The sequence below is a fragment of the Colletes latitarsis genome, chromosome 7, assembly GCF_051014445.1.
Source record: "Colletes latitarsis isolate SP2378_abdomen chromosome 7, iyColLati1, whole genome shotgun sequence".
NCBI classification, from domain to species: domain Eukaryota; kingdom Metazoa; phylum Arthropoda; class Insecta; order Hymenoptera; family Colletidae; genus Colletes; species Colletes latitarsis.
Genome location: NC_135140.1, coordinates 9,009,713 through 9,031,773, shown reverse-complemented (window position 1 = coordinate 9,031,773; position 22,061 = coordinate 9,009,713). Strand labels below are relative to the sequence as shown.

Here is a 22,061-nt window from a genome sequence, read left to right as displayed (position 1 = left end):
TGATGAATCATCATCGGAAGAAGAAAATATTGAAATACATTAACTGGGTAAGTATTACGGAGAGTACTTTACGCTTATTTTTAATAATTTTCCCATCACTTCCCGGATGAATAATTGTGTATTTCATATTCTGCATGGCTCAACATCAACCTATTTCTACCACTCTTCTTTCAAGTTGGTAGGTCAAGTGACTTATTGTTGGTTTTAAAGTTTTAGCATACAGTATCAACGTATAGAATATAAAAAGTTAAATTTAAAGATCTACAACATTGCCAAATTTTCAAATTTTACAATATTATCAGGATATCGTTTCGAAAACTTGTTTATAAAATGCAAAAAGAAAAAAAAATTGATTTTTTAATTCGAAATTACTGGATCGGAGCCCCCTTAATTAGAGGCAACAACTGGTACCGTTGCTGCATCTTGAAAAAAGACGGAACTCGTGACATCTGGACTAGAACACATTCAATTACATGTTCCTAGGTAAATCATAGATCATTGTGATCGTCGTTGATTCAAGTAAAAGAATATGTTCCAATATATTTATTAATTTAAACAGAAACGAACGTTAAAAATTTCAAACGATCTGCCAGAGTCGCATGTAAAGAGCAAAGAAATTCATTTCCATTTTTTCAGCGATATTCACCGAATTTTTGGTTTGGATTCGGGAAATTTTAACTCGAAAATTTGTCACCGTGGCCAAAATTCATTCGTACACAAAGATTCGAAGGAAAGGGAAGAATTTCCTGGAAGCGTGCCGTTCACGGTGGTTGGACACAGCACTTCGCAATTCTCTTTTCGTCCCGCCATCGCCCACACCACAGTCATCTTCTCCCCTCGACTTTGTGCATCGGCACGCTTTGCAGAAAACTTCTTCGTATAGTTAGTCCGTGCCTGCCCGTAACGAGAGCACCGAGGTTCTTGGTTTTCCGAACCGCCTAACAAAACGCGCCGTTTGTTGCTCCTTGGTTTGTGAACAAGCAGTGCTATACGCGATACCTTTCTCTGCTCGAGGAAACATCGAGGGGCTTCGAAAACCGCCCGGAACTTCGAGGAACGCAGCAAACACTTTTGTTAAGGGATAATCTTAATTTTGCGTCGAGCTGCGCTGGATCAATAGGTAGGGTGACTGGACACAGCGATGGGTTGGGACAGTGAACATTATTGGAACCTCGATATTAATTGTCCCGAATGTTCAACAAGAATATATGTAGCTTAATGCCAGGTATACGACCTTATTTCGAAGTTGCATAATGCCCAGCGATTGGACTCTGTGGGGATTTAGTAAGAACGAGAACAGAGAAGGAAAGTCAAAGAACCCCGTGTGTATCACTTTCACTGAAACGATACGCGATTGGCCTGGTTTGATCATAGTTGCCCAGTGATGATGCTGACAAGAGAGAACCTTACGGTCGTGGCAATTGCTTTTGAAAAGATTACTTCTTACTTTACAGAACAAGATTTGGTTGAGTCGGGTTCAAATACCCGCCAAGTTACTTTTTTGTTCTCTTTTTCCTTTATTATTTTGAAATGCAAAAATATATTTTATTTATTACGTATATATGAGATAAATATTAAAGCAAATAATCTTTAAATTTTTAATACAAAAAACAGTAATAAGTACAATAGTAAAATAGCATAATCATTATCAAGTAAATTCTGTATTTGAAATATGCCCGAAAACCATAAGCGTCGATACTGACGATACGAATGACTAATACAGTATTTACTTGACAATGACTAATACGAATTATTAATATAGTAACAAATAAAATATATTTTTGCATTTCAAAATAATAGAAAAAAAAATGATAAAAAGTAACTTAGCAGGGATTTGAGAACTCACTACCAAAAGCTTCGTAGCTAATCGTTCTATCGACTTAACCAAATCTTGTACTGCAAAATAAATTTAAGTAATTCTTTTATCAGGTGCGTACCAAACTTTAAATAAAAATATCTCGAAAACGAAGGCCCATTGTGGAGGAACCTATTAGGAGTTTTCGATACTAGATATGTACTATAACTTGCACCTGCTATCGTTTAAAAAGCAATTTCCACGACTGTGAGGTCCCCTTGTGAGAATGCAGATTGCTGCTGCACCTGTATCAATTGTACACATTGTGAATCGCTAGCAGCGAACGCAACAGGTTGATTAGGTCAGCTGTTTGTGGTACCCACCCCGAATCACGCGAAGCCAAGGAACGTGTAACAGAGAGGATTAATTTGGCTTCCAATGAAATCGAACGATTCACTTTTGCGACTCATTGAACTACGAAAAGCTATTTCTTTGCAATCGGGACGGACTGGTTCAGCTGCGATACAAATGCAGTCACGTGAGTGCAGCGACCTGTATTCCTCGATTCTGACGCGCTCCCTTAAATATCCGAACGAACGCGTCACCTGAAACGTACGCGGGCGATTTTTATTAAATAGTTTTATTTTTATTGACGATCGCGCGATATCAACATTCTTCATGTTCGACTGGTTTTCCAGGCCGTCCGATTGTTCGTACTTACGGAAGACGCGTTATGAAACACACGTGGTCACCCGTGACCGCATCCTCGAAGAATACCTTTGTTTTCGTTCTACTCGATAGAGCCAAGGGACTTTTCTCTTCCGCGTCGAGCCCTTTAAATCGGTTCCCCTATTAACCTTAATCGTTAATCAAAATGTTCGCTGTTGTACAAAAATCTAGCCAGGTGGGGGGGATAGTCCAAGGTGTCCCATTTGAGTAAATCAGATATATTATCGCGAAACTCCGTTCTAACGTTTTAACTCTAACCATACCAAGATGTTACTTTGAGTCACATTCCAAATTCGAATAATTGTATAACAGGCACGATAAACTCATTTTTGTAGTAAAAAATATTTTAAAAATTATTTTCAATCATAGCTACACCGTAACAAATATACTGTTACATCGCAAACAAATAAACGATATAAGAGAAGTTAATTATTCGTAAGAAGATGTAGAAACACTGATCGACAAATTTTTTGTTTCAAATAACATTATTCCATTTTTTTTTAAGTACACATGGTGTTGTTTTACAAACGCTATCGGCTTTCTATCTCATAGGTCTTTGCTTATTTTCGCTAATAAGTATATAAATTTATTTACACATTTTACAGATACCAAAAGTTGAAATGTGATTCAAAGTTACATTACTATTTGAGAGTTTGGATTAACGTCGCGCTACGTACTGCTTCTAGAGATTTGAGCAAAAAAAAAGATTAGCAATGATAATGTAACGCGATTCTGAAGCCAATTGTCCGTGTGATTTACACATACACTTAAGTGGCACGTGCCGTCATTGATTCTCATTAAAGTAAGGAAGTTACAATAGATTGCATTTAACCAGATTTGTATTCGCGCAAGAAACTTCGTATTTTTTAGAAACAATTAATTGACAATTATCAGCATATTTAAATAAAAATGATGCTCCAATATGTGACACGTACAACATCAAAATTAAAACAGATAAACAATAAAAAAAAAGGAAACAGAAAAACGAAAGAATATTCTGAAAGAAGTGATATACATCGAAAAAGGATAAGACTCGTATTATTATTTACGATACATACAGTCATTGCTATTTATGGACTGAAAAATAAAGAAAAAATTATTCAACTTTGTAACAAAAACAAATCTGACTTACATATAACGAAAGCAATGTTAGGACGATATAATGCACACAAAGGAATTAAGAGATGCCATTAGATTTTTTTATAATATGCTCAGTGTTCATACTGTGACAGAATGTTTTCTAAGTGAAAATAAAATGAAAATATTGTGTAGTGTAGACTCGTAAATGCTCTATTATATATATTGTAACAAAAAGAAAACTTAACGCAATATATCCACGATATTAATCTTGTATTAACAAGAATCGATCGAAGGTCTTAATAAGTGATTAATAGAAGTTACATTGATCACCTTCAACGAAGGTGAGTTAATACACGTGCCTCGCATATTCAAATTACATAAGTATCTTCGATTTATTCTTCCTGAGCAGGAATTCGTAAGACTTTTTAAAAAAACAAAAGTGATAAAATATAAATAGGCCATCTTATATGGGATGATTCGATATGCCAAAATAAGGCGAAAATTAAGAACGACGAAATCAACTTATAATTTAACTTACAAGGAAAGTATCTTAATCAAGAACAATTTCAAGAAAAATTTCTTTTACGGAAAAGCACGCTTCAAGACCGTCCAATCACATTTTGAATAACAAAGAATATATTTTTTAATATGTGAAACACTAATTCTACGTAACCAAATAATATACAATTTTTTGACGTAGATTTGCTCAAAGAATTTAGAACATTTTTAGAATTTAGATAGAAGAAAAGGGTATCTGGTTCTTGAGATAAAGGTTCGATGTTCAAAAATGTCTGATTTCGTCGACGTTTGATCGGTATCATGGAGGTTCCAGGCGACGGCAAATTATTACGGGGGAAGATTGTCATAGCGGTGTTTAGCTTTGCTTACGGTACAAAACATTAATTTAGTCGTCTACGACCGTGACGTGTAGACGACACGTAGGTACATATGTACCACGTGCCGCACTTCACGCATAGAAAACACCATGGCATCCAAGGGCAGTTATAACGCCTAAAATCCACGGCCACGTTTACGAAACTTGTTACGCGTTCTCGTTTGCGATTCAAAGGGAGAATGGAATATTTTACCGCTCGTTGGAACCGGGCGTCGCATGAATACTCTCGAATTCGAAAAGATCAACGGTCAAACGGACGATGTATCTTTTTGAAACGAGGATTAAATTCTGTTTGCAGAAAATGCGGGACTGGCATTTAAGGCCATAGACCAAGGTCTAAATGCGCGATGGTTAAATCCTTAGGGGGTGGAAGTTTTTTTCTAGCCGGCTGGTTTCTGGCACTGTGTTACGTCGGTGTCAGCGGCCAACCGAATTTGGAGTACGGATGTCCTACTCAGGAGAGGATTCTACCTTGCAGATGCTCTACTCGTGACATGGAGATACAAATATGGCAAGTGTACGCGCTTCAATTACGAAGGAAATCACGACAAATGAATTTTCTACGCAGTTGTCAAAAAAGTTTATCCATATTTTTATTATCAAGCCTTCTCACCCTATTTTACCTTATCCTAATCATTTGACTCCGACTTTATTCTTATAAGAGACGGACCCCAATTATATGTGTAAAATATTAGGTGTGGATACTCGATAATTTAAAAAATACAAACAATTAGAATTATGATAACAATATTTATAATTTTCTCATTATTTTCAAAGTAAATAATTATGAATTTCGTAAAAAATATCGTTGCAACACAGGTCCAAGATTGGTCAATTTCTACCATTATCTTTTGCCCAACATATCTCAAGAGACGATAGGTAGAAGCCAAACTTATCAGTAGTCTTCCAATAGGTGCAGTCACAGCGAGTTACCAAAAGTCTTAGAAGGTCTAAAGGCAGTGAGTCACTACCTAGATCGACCTGTGGACGAACTGATCCTGGAGAACAACAATCTACCTAGTCTGCCAGGCAGAGTGTTCGCTACCCTGCGCGTGCTACGTTTAATGCTTCGTAACAATCGCCTCGAGAGAGTATCGCCAGGCTGGTTGGAGGGTCTTCACGATTCTCTGCTGGAGCTGTTCGTCGTGGAGCCGGACCTACGGTCCTTACCGTTGGACAGTCTCGAGAATCTGCAGGGTCTCGAGGCGGTGACCTTGCAGAGTCGAGTGATGAAGAAACTTCCAAAGTTTTCCGGACTACCGAAGCTCAGATACCTTCAGATCAATTCCCCGGCCCTGGTGGAGCTGGCGCCTAGGAATTTTCGCGATCTGCCCAATCTGGAGCAGTTGCACATCTTTGGTAGCTCGCGCCTCATACGCTTGGAGGCTGGACTGTTTCGAGACTTGCCGCGACTCGAGTTGGTGAACATCACCGACTGCGGTATCCACTGGGTCCATCCTCGAGCGATGATAGATCTACCGGAATTGAAAGAGATTTCACTGGTCGGAAACTCGATAGTCGATGCGGGTATGATCGGTCGTGCTTGCATGGACCTGCCATCTTTGACTGCAATACGGCTCGATCGAAACCGTATAAATCATCTCGGGGAAGGCGCGTTCGTCGATCTGTTGGTTCTCTCGCGTCTCTACTTGTCGAGGAATCAGATCACCGAGGTGTTCGCCGGGGCGTTTCAAAGGATGCCGGCCCTGAAAACCGTGGACCTAAATCACAATCTGATACATCGCGTGCATCCGGAATTCTTCCCGCGCAGGCCCGGGAACGCTCTGGAGGAGATGTGGCTGATCAATAACGATCTCAGCCACGTAACGGAATTGAGATCGATCATGGAGGCGTTGCCCAGGTTGAAGTTTCTCGACGTCAGTCACAATCAAATCGCGGAGATACCTTTCGGCGCGTTGAGGGGTCACTCGACGTTGGAGAGGCTTCACCTCGATCACAACAGAGTGGCCTTTCTGCAAAGGGAGACCTTCACCGCGATGCCCGCTCTACGGGAACTTCGATTGAAAAACAATTCTTTGTCGAACCTGTTGGAGGCCCCGTTCTGGAACTTGCCGGCGCTGAAAGTGAGTTTTTTAGAGCGAGACCGCGCCATTCGGACCTTGCACGACCGAAATCGTGTCTAGACGCACGCAATTCGCGACCCAAACGCCGCTCGAGACTGGAGCCTTCGATCGGATACGTGTTTCGTAACACACGTGACACGCGTTTTTGTATTATTTTTTGTCGAGAACACGGTATTGGTATTTCACGTGTATTTAATACAGGTGTGCACGTGACGTTTGTTTCGCGTGTACATTCTCGTTCATAAAAAATTGGATAGTTATAGTATTTTTCCGTAAGTCTAGAAAAACGAAGTAAGCGTTGGAAAATGCCAAAGAAGTTGTTCTCATTTAAAGATTTATTTCAAAGTAAAGAATATTGCGTTTGTGTGATAGAAATCTTACCAGAAAGTACTCGAATATTTATATTTTCACATGTTTTCACATATAAGTAGCTTCACATTTTCGTATTTGTCCGTCAATTGTGTCTTATAATTTTTCTGTGGGTTTAAGGGGTTACACCATCTCGTATTTTCACAATTTTTTTGCAGGAAATATCTGTATTCGATCTTATTTTGAAAGTTCGACATTATTTATTGGCCGAACTAATAAAAGTGACTCATTGATAAACGCAAAATCAGGTGCATAATAACACAAATCATTAATGGATTCTACTTTGCTTAAAATAAAGTTTAATTTCGTGCGCGTTGCATGCGTCTGGATCCGAGCCCCGAGGCTCAATTTTTTGATTTTGATAATATTTAACAGGCCGTTACGATTCCAGGGACTGGACCTTTCCGAAAACTACTTTCGCCACGTGGAGCCTCGTTTGCTGGCGAATCTGCCAAGTTTGAGGCGTTTGGATATCAGCGGGAACGCGATCGGTCTCATAGAGCCCGACTCGTTCCTGGGCACGCCAGCCCTCGAGCACATAAACATTTCCGGAAATGCGCTCTCCGTTCTCCATCCGTTGACGTTCCATCGTCTGAACAACCTTTACGAGCTGGACGTTGGTTGGAATCGAATGCTCGAGATCGTTCCCGGTCTGCCGCGAAACATAGAGCACCTTCACATGCCTATGAACCGTATCGTTGTTCTGCCAGCAGCGTCTTCTCAGGATCTAGCTCTTCCAGTTCTGAGGTCCCTGGATCTCAGCGCGAACGGGATCGAACGAATACCGCCTGGCAGCTTGGCCGATTTATTGAGCTTGAGGAAACTGACGTTCGGTTACAATTCTTTGCGAATCCTGGAGGACGGAGTCTTCGATGGTTTGTCCAGGTTGGAGCAGCTGGACCTGAGGTACAATCGACTGGTCACCCTGCACGGAAGAAGCTTCAGACCGCTCAGATCGCTGATAGATCTGAGCTTGAGAGGAAACCGACTGGAGGTTCTCAGGCCGGACATTTTTCAGGAGAACGTTCGATTGCAGAGGCTGGATCTCAGCAGGAATAATCTAGCTCAGATCCCTCACGTGACTTTTGCGAACACCAGGTAAAATTGGATGAAAGCGTCGTCGTTAGACTTTTGTTCTACAAAACGGTACAACGAGTAGGCGTTTTTTTTTTGTTTTACCAGCGCGTTAACACGCTGGCAGAAAAGCGGTTTCACTCGTGGTCGTTTGGTTACGTCACTGGCAAATTGGTATCTAGAAAGTTCTTCGTGCTCGCGTTAAGTGTCCCCTTCTAGTTACGAGGTGGCATCATCCTGGCGTGTCGTCGATTTTCTAGTAGCTCGTGTTAGTCTAACAATCGAGTTAACACGTTCGTGGATGCAAAGCATTCATTTTCATTGAGATGCATAAGCCACATTATCCTGCATTCGATTCTATATAGTTTTTATTTTTTTCAATTATTAATTTACTGCAATGGCTAACTTGTTTCATCGAGTATTTTTATTCTATTTTTATTTGTATATTCATCACTGTAAAAAGACTCGGAACTATTCTAATATCAGAGCACCAAACAGTCGAACGTATTTTTAATAAAAAGAAAGATACATGCGAATACGAACATTGTTTTATATTTCACATGATCGGTTCGATTATTTATTAGATGAATTGTGCATTTCCCGTGGTCTTTACCGAAGAAAATTCCTTTCGATCGTTTCTAACTCCCAATTCTGCGTGATCTATTAAGAGAGATTTTGTTGAACCAATCTGCCCGAGTCGGAAACGACTATTTCTGTTAACGATTCGATGTCAAAGGGAGGAAACGACGTTAATTACAGAGACCTTCGTGAACTGTACGCGTCGCACAACACTTTGACCGAGTTACCCGGATCGTTGCACGGCCTAACAGCTCTTCAGGTTCTCGACTTGAGCTTCAACAAGCTGAACATCCTGTCGCCGGAAACGCTCAGCAGCCTATCGGCCTTGCTCGAGCTGAAGCTCGTCAGGAATCGTATCCGTGAACTTCGCGAGGGCGCGTTCGATGGTCTGCCACGATTGACCTTGATCGATTTGGAAAATAACGATCTCAGGATCATCGAGAGAAACGCTATCAGAGCCCTGCCGGAATTGCAGGCGTTAAGACTCGGAAAAAATCGTTTACAGGTAAGAATAATGCAACGATAATACATATTTATTATTGTACGCGGATACAAGTTAATATTTACATTTTCCTATTCCATTTCGATAGTGTATTATACTTAAATTTGTGTTTATGATGTATATGCAAAGGACATATAGCATTCATCTGTTTGTTCAGAAACCTAACATCAAGGTTTGTAAAATTATTTTGTCCGTTCTCGAAGAATGTAAATTACAAAAGAATTTCGTTGTACCGTATTTTTTCTTACCATTGTTAAGCACATAAACCTGTACGGATGGTTTCAAATGCTTAATAAAAACAAAAATTTGCAGATGATTCCAAGTGGTGCCTTCACTGAGTTGCCGCTTCTGCAAAGCGCGGAACTTCAGGAAAATCGGATTCAGGAAATTGCAAGCAACGCGTTCATTAACGTGCCTCACCTTCTCTTCCTTAATCTGAGCTACAATCATTTAGCTGCGTTGGATTACGTTGGTTTGGAGAGTCTTCGTTCGCTCGAAGTTTTGGATTTGAGCAATAATCGACTGTCCAGGGTGTCCAGTAACAGCTTAGCGTCGATGGAGTGGTTAGTTGAATTGAAAGTAAGTAAAGGAACATGTTTCCTTCGCGTTTAAATTATTTTACGGAAGTACATTTATTTTTTGCGGGCCGAACTTTCTTATTTCTTATCTTCGTTAATTGTTATATGTATATCTTATAACATATATATTATATAGTACATTATCAAATTTGACATTATCAAATTAAATACGTAAATTTAATTTTACGTTAAAAAATGTTAAATTGTAAACAATATTTAATGATTCTTTAAAGCAAAATGAAATTTACCCAGTAAACCAAGGGTTAATTTTCAATTATAAATTTAACAATTTATTGTTTAATTAACTTGCTTACAAAAATGTAAAAATCAAGATTATAATAATAACAATATGGTTAATTATGGTATAAACATTTCGATCGTTGGTTTTGCGGTCCTCTTCGGTATAAAATATTAACAATAAGATTAAATTCTAAAAAATAAAAATATACATTATATGAGAATTATTAATTAATACAGGAAGAATTATATAAATATATGTACATCAATATTATTTACAAATACGAGTGTTCGAGATAAAAATAATATACCATAACATAGGAATTTACATAGAACTTAATTTTAGATCTCTTCCAAATAATTTAAAGTCGATAATCTTTTATACCGAGAAATACACAAAGAAAGTGTGCTTGATTCTGCTATAATTATCTATTTTATTTTTATTATTTTATTCTAATTGTTACACTAATAGAGTAAAATAATAAATACAGAAGTATTTGTACGATAATAACGGTACGTCGCGTTCGAGAATAATGGTAAATATAGTAGTTACGTTGATAGTCGATTTTTCATAATTATCGTACTAAATGAAAACGGGTAATGAAACAAAAATGACGGTGGGGATCGACTTTAGTAATAACGGAGAATACTTTCTCGTCGAGAGTGAAACTTCTCTACGAACCGTGTTGCGAGGCCACGCTCGTTATGCTAGCAGAGCAATTATTCGTATAGCTGAATCGTTAATTATAGAGATAGCGGATCGTTTTACATACGTTTTCCAAATTGCCCGCAGATGGATAACAATCGTATTTGCGCCATTCAAGGCTCCCCTTTCGACGAAATGCCGAGGCTTCGAGTTCTCAGTTTGAGAAGCAACCGGATGGCTTCCGTTTCGGAAGCAGCGTTTAAACGATTGCGATCGAATATCGCTGTTTTGGATATCGACGGTAAATAAAATTCATTCTTTCGTACTATTGATATTCTATAGCATAGAAACAAAGTTAATCGCTTGTAAAAAAGTTTAAACTTTAATTTATTTTTCTTTAATCGATAATTGATTTTTTTATACAAAGAGTATATTTCACGGTTTTAATTTGTATCTTGGTTATTTTAACTAATATTTAACAAACACCGTTGCTTACGAAATATGACGGCAATAGTTACTGCGTGCGTAGAAGCGTAACGGAGATACGAAGGTTAACTTCATTTTTTAAAAATGAAATCAGACTCTTATGACAAATGAATTTCCAGAAAGAATTCTTGTAATACTGTTGCCACCATATTATGTTCTCCTTAAAGTCATACCATTTTGCGTGTAATACTTCTTTCTTTTGTTTAAAGTAGCGAAGATAAATTAAAACGTCTTATTTTATAAAACTGTCACTTACTCTTATTTTGCGCGTGGAAGGCAATCCACTTTCGTGCTCTTGTGGAATGTTGTGGTTGAGAGGATGGTTGCAGCAAGCCTCCTCCGAGGGACCAAGATGCGCGGATGGATCTTTGTTCAAAGAAATTCGACTGTCGCGGCAGGATTGTCAGCGAGAAAGACAAATCGATCCGATTCATCCCGGCTGTGAAGCTGAATTCATCGATGCAGCACCTTATCCTGTTTCCTCTTCGAGTGAGTCGAATTCAGAAGGACAAATGCAGTGGAAGTACCAAATTATTTCTAATGCACTTAATACATTCTAAGGTCCATGTATTCTTAAATCTTACTACAATTTACAAAGTAAAATTCTCTCTTATATCTCAGGAAATAATTCTAAATTGGTAGTCATTATCTCGGTGTTTCGTCGCGGACAACACCAATTGCCAGGTTTCGTTATTTGACCATTGATTACTATAAACTGACCTTTGTGGGCCAGCGATGGCCATAAACGGACCATTTTTTATCATTGATGACTGTAAACTGACCATTGTGGACCATTGATGACTATAAACTGACTATTATTGAGCATTGAAGTTCATTTACAAGGACTCCTTTAAAATTTGATACATAATATTTTTTCAACATTTTGAACACGTATTTGAATAAAAACTGGGAAGTAAAAAATTAAATGTTAAACGGACATTTCTAACGATCGATACAATAAGACATTTACTTAAGGCACGTAGTCCCTTTGGCACTTCCACTCTATCATTTGAGTCACAAAGTGTTCATAGTGTTTTGCTCCGTCAGTTTTCGGGGCAACGGAGATGGTACCGCTTCACTTGAAAATAAAAGAATCGTCGACGCAGAAGCCACCCAACTCCCAAAATTCCGAGTACTTTTACGAGTATCCGGATTATCAAGAAGCTAAAAACTCGACGTTAAACTCGACGTCCGTTCAGTCGCCTGCCACCGTACCGACGAACGCCATGAACATCGTTCAGACACCGGAAAAGGTTCAAACCAAATCGAACGCTACTGTTCCCGTGAAGAAGAACACTTTGATGCCTCCTTCTCCCAGTAGCTCTGGTTTCACATTTTTCGGAGTGCCGTTACCCAGCCTGAATTTCAATCTATGGGGAAACGCGGGAAGGAAATCTGAACGGAAAAACTCGTCGGGTAGACCCGGAAGGGGCCGTTACAGAACGTTTCCGCCTACGGAACCGGAGATTCACAGAGGCGGTTTCGTACCTCTGCCACGCGGCCAGGGCGGTTTCGTGCCCATCGTCGACCCCACGTTAACTTATCAGAGGCAAGTTAAAAACGAAACTTCGTACAAGCAGAATTCAAGCGTCGCGCAAGAAGAAAAGAAACGATGGAGGAGTGGAAATGGTACAGTAGTGAAGGTCGAAGGGACCCACGTTATAACGAGCAGACCAAAATCGGGCTTCAAAGAGAGGGAGGAATTGTCCACGATGGCTACGTACGAATCTGACTCTCGAAGGAAATCGTTCGGCAGGGGTAAAGGCAGGTAAATGTGTAAAAAAATGGTAACCGAATCGAAAATATTAAGATTACAAAAATTTTATTCTGTTTACAAAATTCTAATGGCATTGATACTTTTTATGTAAAAGTCAGCGTACCAAATTTCTAGATTTTCTGATAAACAACTTGGTAGATGTAAAGTGAATTTTATACACATTAAAAGTATTTACCCATTCCACGTCAAATATTTTCGAAAATTCTTTGTATAGAAAACATACTTACACAAATATAAAATATGTCAATATCTCCCAATATTTAATCACACTTTAAAAAAAAAAAAAAAAGGTTCTAACGGTCCACTTACAGAAGTACAAATTCTAACAAAAGTACAATATAAATAGATACTTTAAATAAAAAAAACTGAATGCAATGTAATGCCTCCAAAATGCCTACTCAAAATTGTCTCACTGTGGATCGTAAGCTTCACATTAAGAAACACTGTGCTAATGTAATATTTTGTTAACCACAAGCAAGAATCAGACGAATCTGGTCATTAATGTGTCAATATCGTTTCATTTTCATTTTTAAGTCCGAATAATTCAACGAAAACCTCGGATTCGAGTACCGCGGCAGACGAATCGCCTCAAGAAGCGAACGAAACGTCCATGGCCACTGAGATCCATGATGACGAGGGTTTGGAGATAAATCGAACACCAAGTAAAGTCGAAGAGAAACTTCAAACAGAAGTCGCGAGTAGGATCGTCTGGACGACACCGAGAACGATTTCAGAAGCGACGAAAGGACGCCCCGTCAAAGAAACATCGACGGAAGCATCCAAGGGAGAAAAACCCGCCTTTTGGAATTCCAAAGCGGTGGAATTCCAAGAATTATCTACCTCAACAGCAACGAATATTCAAAGCGAGTCAAGTGGTAAGAACACGCGCGTTAAAATTCAATTTAGCATTACCATTGGCACAATAGGAAATGGAGAACAAAGATGCCATTTTGGAAAAAATAAATATTTAAGACAAAATAATAAAATAAAGGACTGTTATCACAAAAGTCTTAGAAATAAATTAGTTGAAACGTTGAAGAAAATGCTTGAAATTATTTATCCTTACAATAATTGGAACTATATATATTATTTACAGACCATTCGAGGATTGCTACGACGGAACGACCAACTTTCCACTCGACATTCTCGAAGAATCGTCAGAACTTTTCCGCGTCTCAGTTTTCTCGAGAAACGGAAGCTTCGGCTCTTTCGGCGTTTCTGGTTCCCGGCGGCCAAGTACCCTCTGTATCGGCACCAAATCTGCGTCCATTAGGGAGATCAACTATAACAAAAGTTCCCTCGCCACATCTCGATCACGCTGCTGAAGTAGAGAAACAGAAGTCCGTGGCTGAAGCTGTTCAACGGAACGTGGAAAACACGGAAGAGAAAATTCTTAATAAAGACGAATCCTCCGACGAGAACGCTGAAGTTATCGAGGACAGTTCGTTTAATTGGTATTTTCAACATTACAACGATACCAATTTAGAACCCTACACGGGCGTAGCGTATAGCGCAGGTGAAAAAACAAGTGTTTACCGATGGACTCTATTTGGTCAGATGTGGCTTATTTTTTACACTTTTGTATAGAAATGAACAAATTAATGAATATCCTTTTCCAAATATACGGGAAATATCGACCAATTTTTCACGAAAGAAAGACAGAGAGTCTGTAGGTTTTTTTTAAAGGTTAAATCAATAAGTCCATTAATGAAAAACAGCGTGTATCTCAAATTATGTATCGTACAGGTACAAGCATGATGAAATGCTGTTTCACAGTACACAATTTTGCGCTTACGCGCGTACGTTTAAGTATGAATTTGTATGATACAAAACAAGTTGTGCACGATCGATCTCAACTTGTTCTCATCTGAGAATGCATCTCATCTTGATCTTCGTAAAGTCCCTTTGTATTAACAAAGAATAAATAAAACCGTTTGTTCGAGTGATCGATTCTTCTGTTTTTTATTAATTATGTAATGTGTTAATTATGATAGCTCAAGATTTTTAGAAAATATGTCTGTAGCGCCTAAATTGTCTACAATAAGATAATCTTATCTAATATTTTCAAATAATATAGAAAACTCCGGTATATGTGGGCAAATTGTTGACAGTGATTGAGCAATTCACGTGAAAATGACCGTAGTTTGTCAATATCGATACATTACAAAAAGTTATGTAGTTTGAAGCAGATTCTCATTCCTAACGAAATAACGAAAGTTTATAGTAAAAACTCGGTAATCGTATTTGTTGCGTTGTTTCGTGAAAAAATTATTTAATGTTACAATTTTCAATGATTATACTTTGTTAACTAAATTTAAATTGTGGAAATGTGTAACTGCGTTCCTACTATCATATCCTTTATCTAATGTAAATACTTTTAATTCATACTATACTGGAATACATAAGAAAAACATTTTTATTTTTGGTGTTGACTCGAAATACCGGCCATTTAAAAGCATGAAATACATTTGTACATGTATAAACAAACTTCCGTAAGTTTTGTGACCTTTTGTAAGATTAAGTTTCAATCGCACAAGTTAGTCTCGATTTCACTTTATTCACTGACTCTTAGCTTTTGCTTTATCTTTTTCATCCTTTTTCTCATCTTCTTTCTTTTCGTCCTTCTTTGTTTCTTTCTTATCAGTTTCTTTTTTCTCGGCATCGCGATTAGTTAATTTATTATTAATCAAATTATGTAGCGCTACTACGGATCTAACAAGAGCCGCGAGATACACAACTAACATTTGATCATTCGTTTTTACGTATAGTGAATCGACGAAATTACTGTGCGTCATATCGGGTAACAGGTTAAAAATGTCCTGTAGTTGATAAACAATCTGATGATTTATTGGTAATTTACCACTGCCAACTTGAAGCAGGTAATCTCTAATTTCCCTAATTTGTTCGTGAAGACCCTTCAAACCTAATAGCTGATTTGTAATTCTCTGGCTAAGGGTACCAACAGTAGTATCTTTGATATCTCTCAATAAATGTTCTACACCTACTTCTTCTGCTTCCTCTGCACCAATTTCACTAGGGATGTGTTCAAAGGTTTTAGACGTTGGTGATCCATCCTATAAATAATTTTAAATCATGTTAATTGTATTAAAAATTGTATAACAGACTATACAGGGTGTTCGGTCACCTTGGGAAAAATTTTAATGGGGGATTCTAGAGGCCAAAATAAGACGAAAATAAAGAATACCAATTTGTTGATGGAGGCTTCGTTAAAAAGTTATTAACGTTTAATGTTCCGACCGTGTTGAATTTTTTTCTCGAAAATGCGCAAGATTTCGGGGGTATGTTTATTCACCAAAAATGATTGTAATTGACCCCCGCAACCGAAAATAATTTTTTCAGAACGATTTGAAAAACTTTTTTTTCGCCGAAAAATTTCACACCTTCTCGAATTTTTTTCTAAAAAGTGGTTAGGATTTCGGGGGTATGTTTATTCACCAAAAATGATTGTAATTGACCCCTGCAACCGAAAATAATTTTTTCAGAACGATTTGAATTTTTTTTTTTTCGTCGAAAAATTTAGGTACCTACCCCCTTGTCGATTTTTCTTAAAAATTCGTTTTTCGTTTTTAGTATTTTTTTTTGACGCCCTACAGAAAAGTTGTCTAATACTTTTGTGTAGGTACCCATGAGCTCTACTTCAGAAAAAAGTTTCGTTGAAATATATCCACCTGTGTAGGAGTTATGGCTGTTTGAAAATTGGACCATTTTTATGAGGTTTTTCTCATTTTGCGGGGTCAAGGACCAACTTTTCGAATATTTTTGCGATTTGTACATATTCTCCATCAAAATACGCGTAGTTTGCTTTTTTAAACATTAAAATCGTCCAATCCGTTCAGAAGTTATGACGTTTTAAAGATTCGCATGAAAATTCGGGCAGACATTTCTGACCAGAAATTAGATTTTCGGTAAGGAATTTTTTTCTCGAAAATGCTTAGGATTTCGGGGGTATGTCTATTCACCAAAAATGATTGTAATTGACCCCCGCAACCGAAAATAATTTTTTCAGAACGATGTGAAAAACTTTTTTTTCGCCGAAAAATTTCACACCTTCTCGAATTTTTTTCTAGAAAATGGGTAGGTTTTCGAGGGTATGTCTATTCACCAAAAATGATTGTAATTGACCCCCGCAACCGAAAATAATTTTTTTAGAATGATTTGAAATTTTTTAATTTAATTGTTAATAACTTTTTAACGAAAACTCCATCAACAAATTGGTATTCTTATGTTGGCCTCTAGAAACCCCCATTAAAATTTTTCCCAGGGGTGTCCGAACACCCTGTATAACAATCCGGCGCGCGCGCGTATACAGAGTACACGACTTAGTTTCGCGACTTCGTCTTTCGCCAAAATATTTTTTCCTGTGATCGGATCGACTTCGGACCTTTTTTTATTCATCATTCGCAGGTTTTTCTATATATTTGACCCAAATTAAAAATTTCATATCAACGTTGCGTGTATAGAATACGAAAAAAAGGCGCTCGATTTACGAAAAAAAGCGCGCCTGCTGGAGGAATAATATAAAACTTACATCGTGAACCTCTTCAACAGCTTGATATGCTTCTGTTGGAAGACCAAGATCTTTGGGTTTAGCATCAATGATGACCAACACAGAATTAGGACAGTATCTCCTAATGAGTTCATTGATAGCAACATCATTTTGATGTAATTTAGGCCCAGTGTGATACCATCCTACTACCTTTTCACGAGCTAATAATTTATACAATGTTAAATTTTTGTTTTTATTTAGAGAATTCAAATTTATGTACAATGGAATTAATTTTTACCATTAACTTTCTTGAACATTCCATACATGTTTTCCAGATAATCGTGGTCAAGAAACCATACACTTTTGTCTTTGTCATCTTCGTCAAAGGGTACTGTAAGAAAAACGGCAATTAACTTTCACAATTCGAATTTCTTATTTACACAAATTTTGGAGTCTGTGTATAATCACTGAAACCAGTCAAATTACAAGACATTGTGTAATACAAATTTACAACACATTTACATGGTAATTACTAGCGTAGAAAACTATAAAGAATTCATCGCAAAAAGTAGTAGTAATTTTAAGAAGCAGCGATAAAAGTTGGTGGAGTCATTCTAACCTGCAAAACTGTTTGACACGTCCAGCACACCTTTGGTCCTCCAACATCCCAAAAGAACACCGACAACTCTTTTTTGATTACCAATCTTTCCCATACGATTAAAATGGTCAACTACACTCAATAAAACCAAAGGGTGAACCACCACTTTTGTAGTCACAACCTCTTGACTCGGCATTTTTGAGCACTTTCTTTGCTTTCCACAATGAACATAGCTGCGTTGGAAATACTTCAAGTTACACGCTGTTCATTCGCGACAAACCCTTCTAGGTACAAACGTGCAAGCATCATAATTGGAAATAGGTATTTTCAGATTATAATTTTAAGAAATAAAAATTATTTCCTAATGAATTGTTTATTCGCAACAAATAATTTTATAAAGGACATGCATGGAATTTTTGTTTAACTTTAAGCATTTCATGGAATGTAAAAATTCTACAAAATTTACTTTTCTGTTTAATAATTAAAAAAACTATTTTTTTTAGGGATTACAATTGGCAGAACTGACGAGGAAACACGTTGTTTCACAAGTGTTTTCTAGTGTCTATTTTGTTACTCATCGGTTATTAAAAGGTAGTTTCTTTTATCGTAATACTTTTAACATTTATTAGTACTTGTAACAGTGATACAAAACGTGTCTTTTTGTGTATTTTTTAATTCAATTTTTTCGGAAAATAGTATCAAAACATGTCATATGATATTACGTTTTGCTATCCTAGTGTGGCTATACTAGTGTGAGGACGATACTAGTTACGACGGATTTCCTATAGCACCTAGTGGAATAGTTAGGAAATCAGTTCGTCGTTACTAGTGTCGCTGTCGATGTATTCAATTATGCTAAATTTGGCAACACTGCTGGCTATCAATGCTATGCTTACCAACTGAAATTATTACAGTCGAAAGGGCGCGAACTTTAAGATTATAGATCTTTTTTTGATAATTATTCAATCTAGGGAAAACAACTCTGATAACCTTGACCTTGACATATGTATGTTATCAAGAAAATGCTCCTTAATAAACTCCAAGAGGTTATAGTCGTCTGTTGTTATTCATTAAAAAGTTATTAAAAAAAAATGTTTGAAAAATATGGCATTTATTTTCAGTACTACATTAAAGGTGTACAACTATGTTTATAAAGAAGTGAATTGAACGCATGGTAGGTGATATCCGGAGTAAGATTCCACGACACGGAATGAGACGTAAACATTATTGTTTATATTTTAATTGATTTGTATGCATTAAATGAAAATAATAAAGAATAAATTTATTATAAACACCGAACAAATATTTTCAACGCAGTTTATTCATAATATTGACTAAAATGATAGTTTATTTTACTGGTAATTATTGCAAATATTAATGCAGTATGTAGATCCTCAGCCTGAATTTCAAACTTAATGTAACCCATGGATAAGTTAGGATAGATCAACGCGTTGAAATTTTAAATAAATTTTGTAGTGAATAATAATTAAATATTATGACGTACAATAACTTTATTGTTAAACAGATCTTCCTTCGTGTTCGATCTTTTATTTTAGTAACTATGTAAACAATAAATTCAAGGTCAAGGATCGGAGTTATCTTCCGAATACTGAATAATTAAGTTCCTTAGCTTAAGTTTCGAGTACTTTCAAGTGAAATAAAGTAAAATATTTTTATATTTCTTAAAAAATACAGTTGCACCTAAGTTTCATCCTAACTCTAGTAATGTTTCACGTTTTTCGTTAATAAACTGATGTAAAATTCTATTTTAAAGGATGTCGAAATCAATAGTGTTCGTAACCGGAAACGCGAAGAAACTCGAGGAGTTTGTGGCCATTTTAGGAAAGAATTTTCCACGAGAAATTACAAGTAAAAAAGTCGATCTTCCAGAATATCAGGGAGAGATAGACGATATTTGTCGCAATAAATGTCGAGCCGCAGCAGATTTAGTTAAGGGTCCGGTTATCATCGAGGACACTTGTTTGTGTTTCAACGCAATGAAAGGATTACCTGGCCCTTATATTAAATGGTTCTTAGAAAAACTTGGTCCAGAGGGTCTTCATCGGATGCTTCATGGCTGGGAAGACAAAAACGCGGAAGCAGTTTGCACGTTCGCCTATTGCGCTGGTGAACCGCAAGATCCGGTTATATTGTTCCAAGGTCGAACTCAGGGAACCATCGTCGCTCCTCGAGGACCACGAGATTTTGGCTGGGATCCGTGCTTCCAGCCTTTGGATAGCGACAAAACTTACGCGGAACTACCAAAAGAAACGAAAAATCAAATTTCGCACCGTAGCAAAGCGCTAGAGAAATTAAAAGATTATTTTATGAAGGAGGCTGAACATTGATCCAACGCGCCACGCCTACGGAAGACGATTATTGATACTATAGTAATAAGTAACCCTATGTAACAGTGATAATTTAAAAAAGTACGATATTTTTTCCCCGGAGGAACTTTATTTATTGCACCCTTCCTATCGAATAATGTATTTTCTTTTACCAGTGATTGATTATCTTTTAGAAAACACATTGGCCATTTCTACCAAATATCAACGAGAAGGTTTTTTGTATTGTTGAAGATGACTCGATGTTAAAAACACATTTCTTCTTTATCAAAAATTTCTTTATTATTTATAAATTATTTTTAATCCGTATTGATAATTTGATCGATAGATTTAATTGATTGTCAACCACAGGTCTACCATTTGATTATTATTTTTCTGTGAATTTTGTCTATGGATCAGTGACAATAATATTTAAAACAAACAAACGATTCAAATGTTGACCACGGTAATTAATATACCACAAATCGCACGTATCCACGATATTATTGTTTACATGTTTGCACAATGACGCAATACTATTTAATATGTTGTTATATTACTTTTACGATAATAAACGTGCGATTATTAACGATGATAATTTCTACGTACTGTTTTCGATAAAATGACCTATTCTCGTATTATTTGTTATTATTCTTGTTCATTACGAGCGACGGTAAACATGCAATCATTTCTGATTTGTTGTTTCGTAGAATATCATTGATAAAGTTAACTAAATTCGTTAATACTCGAAACACTGTGCTTTTTAAATGTAAAAAAGACCTCGAGGAAAATATTTAATGCTCTGCCATATTTGTATATCAAGAATTCCAATGATAAAATATTATTACTTATATTCGATCGTTATAATATAATTGTAAACGTTTAGTTTTGCAGCACTATAAATTCTTGCCAAGAGGGTGAGGAGCTTGTGGGGGTTGTCAATCATTGAATTTATTATATTTCGCGCGTAGTTGCTTTTAAAGCAAAAATGCATACAACAAAAGTTGTGGAAAATAAAATTAAAAAATTTTTTTATTGTTAATATTAAGTGACTTTAATAATTAAACCTGTGGAACGAGTTAGAAGTTTTGCTTGGGCGTGGAGATTGAAATATGTAAAAGTATATTTTTGAACCTTCCTTTGCACAATTTATAATTTGTTTATAATTTATTTCTTAATATTTTAATTAAAGATTTACGTTAATTATTTATTTATACACACGCAATCTCAAAAATGTTTATAGAAGGTAATGTAAACTAAATAACAAATATATTTTCTTGACATTTGGGGGAGGGGGATGATCGTTACACTCGCCTTTCTTATAAATACGCTTCTGACAGGACCATCCGTTGGAATCTCATTTATCTAAGAATAAAAACGTATAAGTTATACGCGACATACGACATGTAATGGAATTTCTTTCAATAACTCATGCAATTGATTATTCAAGAAATTGACATAAGATTGACCTGTTAATCTCTCATGAAAAACAACGTGTTATCGAACTTTGTAAATAAACAGTTCAATAGAATCAATTATACTTAATTTGTACCTATAAATTATCAGAGCACAAAAATGGCTGACTCGGGAATGGAATCTAACAAGGAACACGTTTATATAATATTTTTTCATTGTTTTCTTTTCGTCCTCGATCGACTGTTAAAGCGAGTTTCATACGTTGAAATGCACTCTTATGCATATTCTGCATTTAAACAATAACTTCTATCCTAGACGACGTCGTGTACTTTACTTAAAATAGACATACTAGGTGCATGGTGTTCGAGTCATTTGCCTTTAGCGA

The 22,061-nt window shown here is 36.7% G+C and overlaps 3 protein-coding genes across 7 annotated transcripts; 2 read left to right on the top strand and 1 right to left on the bottom strand.

Annotated features, from left to right (window-relative positions):
• The first annotated feature begins 786 nt into the window (after window positions 1-786).
• Window positions 787-14,439, top strand: Atk (artichoke). Of its 3 annotated transcripts, none has more exons than XM_076768155.1 (11): window positions 787-1,120; window positions 4,798-5,010; window positions 5,413-6,583; window positions 7,344-8,050; window positions 8,786-9,110; window positions 9,420-9,686; window positions 10,716-10,869; window positions 11,331-11,543; window positions 12,102-12,822; window positions 13,366-13,706; window positions 13,928-14,439. In XM_076768155.1, the coding sequence occupies exons 2-11, from the start codon at window positions 4,847-4,849 to the stop codon at window positions 14,416-14,418; spliced, it is 4,554 nt and encodes a 1,517-aa protein (XP_076624270.1). In that variant the 5' UTR covers window positions 787-1,120; window positions 4,798-4,846; the 3' UTR covers window positions 14,419-14,439. The 3 variants fall into 3 exon arrangements, with proteins under 3 accessions (XP_076624270.1, XP_076624273.1, XP_076624274.1); XM_076768158.1 differs by lacking the exon at window positions 787-1,120 and adding an exon at window positions 1,763-2,333; XM_076768159.1 differs by lacking the exon at window positions 787-1,120 and adding an exon at window positions 3,887-3,945.
• Window positions 14,440-14,535: 96 nt separating this feature from the next.
• Rpn8 (regulatory particle non-ATPase 8) lies at window positions 14,536-18,179 on the bottom strand. Its single transcript, XM_076768160.1, has 4 exons — window positions 17,958-18,179; window positions 17,637-17,729; window positions 17,381-17,559; window positions 14,536-15,905 (listed from the first exon to the last, which is right to left on the bottom strand). The coding sequence occupies exons 1-4, from the start codon at window positions 18,130-18,132 to the stop codon at window positions 15,390-15,392; spliced, it is 963 nt and encodes a 320-aa protein (XP_076624275.1). The 5' UTR covers window positions 18,133-18,179; the 3' UTR covers window positions 14,536-15,389.
• Window positions 18,180-18,457: 278 nt separating this feature from the next.
• On the top strand, window positions 18,458-20,858 carry LOC143343208 (inosine triphosphate pyrophosphatase). 3 transcript variants are annotated; one of them, XM_076767852.1, is made up of 2 exons: window positions 18,458-18,527; window positions 19,711-20,858. In XM_076767852.1, the coding sequence occupies exon 2, from the start codon at window positions 19,712-19,714 to the stop codon at window positions 20,282-20,284; it is 573 nt and encodes a 190-aa protein (XP_076623967.1). In that variant the 5' UTR covers window positions 18,458-18,527; window position 19,711; the 3' UTR covers window positions 20,285-20,858. The 3 variants fall into 3 exon arrangements, with proteins under 3 accessions (XP_076623967.1, XP_076623969.1, XP_076623968.1); XM_076767854.1 differs by lacking the exon at window positions 18,458-18,527 and adding an exon at window positions 18,686-19,094 and having other exon boundaries at window positions 19,728-20,858; XM_076767853.1 differs by lacking the exon at window positions 18,458-18,527 and adding an exon at window positions 18,687-19,070.
• The last annotated feature ends 1,203 nt before the right edge of the window (window positions 20,859-22,061 follow it).

Bases quoted from the DNA above. Each gene is read 5' to 3' on its own strand.
- Atk (XM_076768155.1), top strand. From the start codon at position 4,847: ATGGTTAAATCCTTAGGGGGTGGAAGTTTTTTTCTAGCCGGCTGGTTT. The intron at 6,584-7,343 runs GTGAGTTTTTTA...TTACGATTCCAG, and splicing joins GGAACTTGCCGGCGCTGAAA to GGACTGGACCTTTCCGAAAA. The intron at 9,111-9,419 runs GTAAGAATAATG...AAAAATTTGCAG, and splicing joins TCGGAAAAAATCGTTTACAG to ATGATTCCAAGTGGTGCCTT.
- Rpn8 (XM_076768160.1), bottom strand. From the start codon at position 18,132: ATGCCGAGTCAAGAGGTTGTGACTACAAAAGTGGTGGTTCACCCTTTG. The intron at 17,730-17,957 runs GTTAGAATGACT...TTTTTCTTACAG, and splicing joins CGTGTCAAACAGTTTTGCAG to TACCCTTTGACGAAGATGAC. The intron at 17,560-17,636 runs GTAAAAATTAAT...ATAAATTATTAG, and splicing joins AATGTTCAAGAAAGTTAATG to CTCGTGAAAAGGTAGTAGGA.
- LOC143343208 (XM_076767852.1), top strand. From the start codon at position 19,712: ATGTCGAAATCAATAGTGTTCGTAACCGGAAACGCGAAGAAACTCGAG.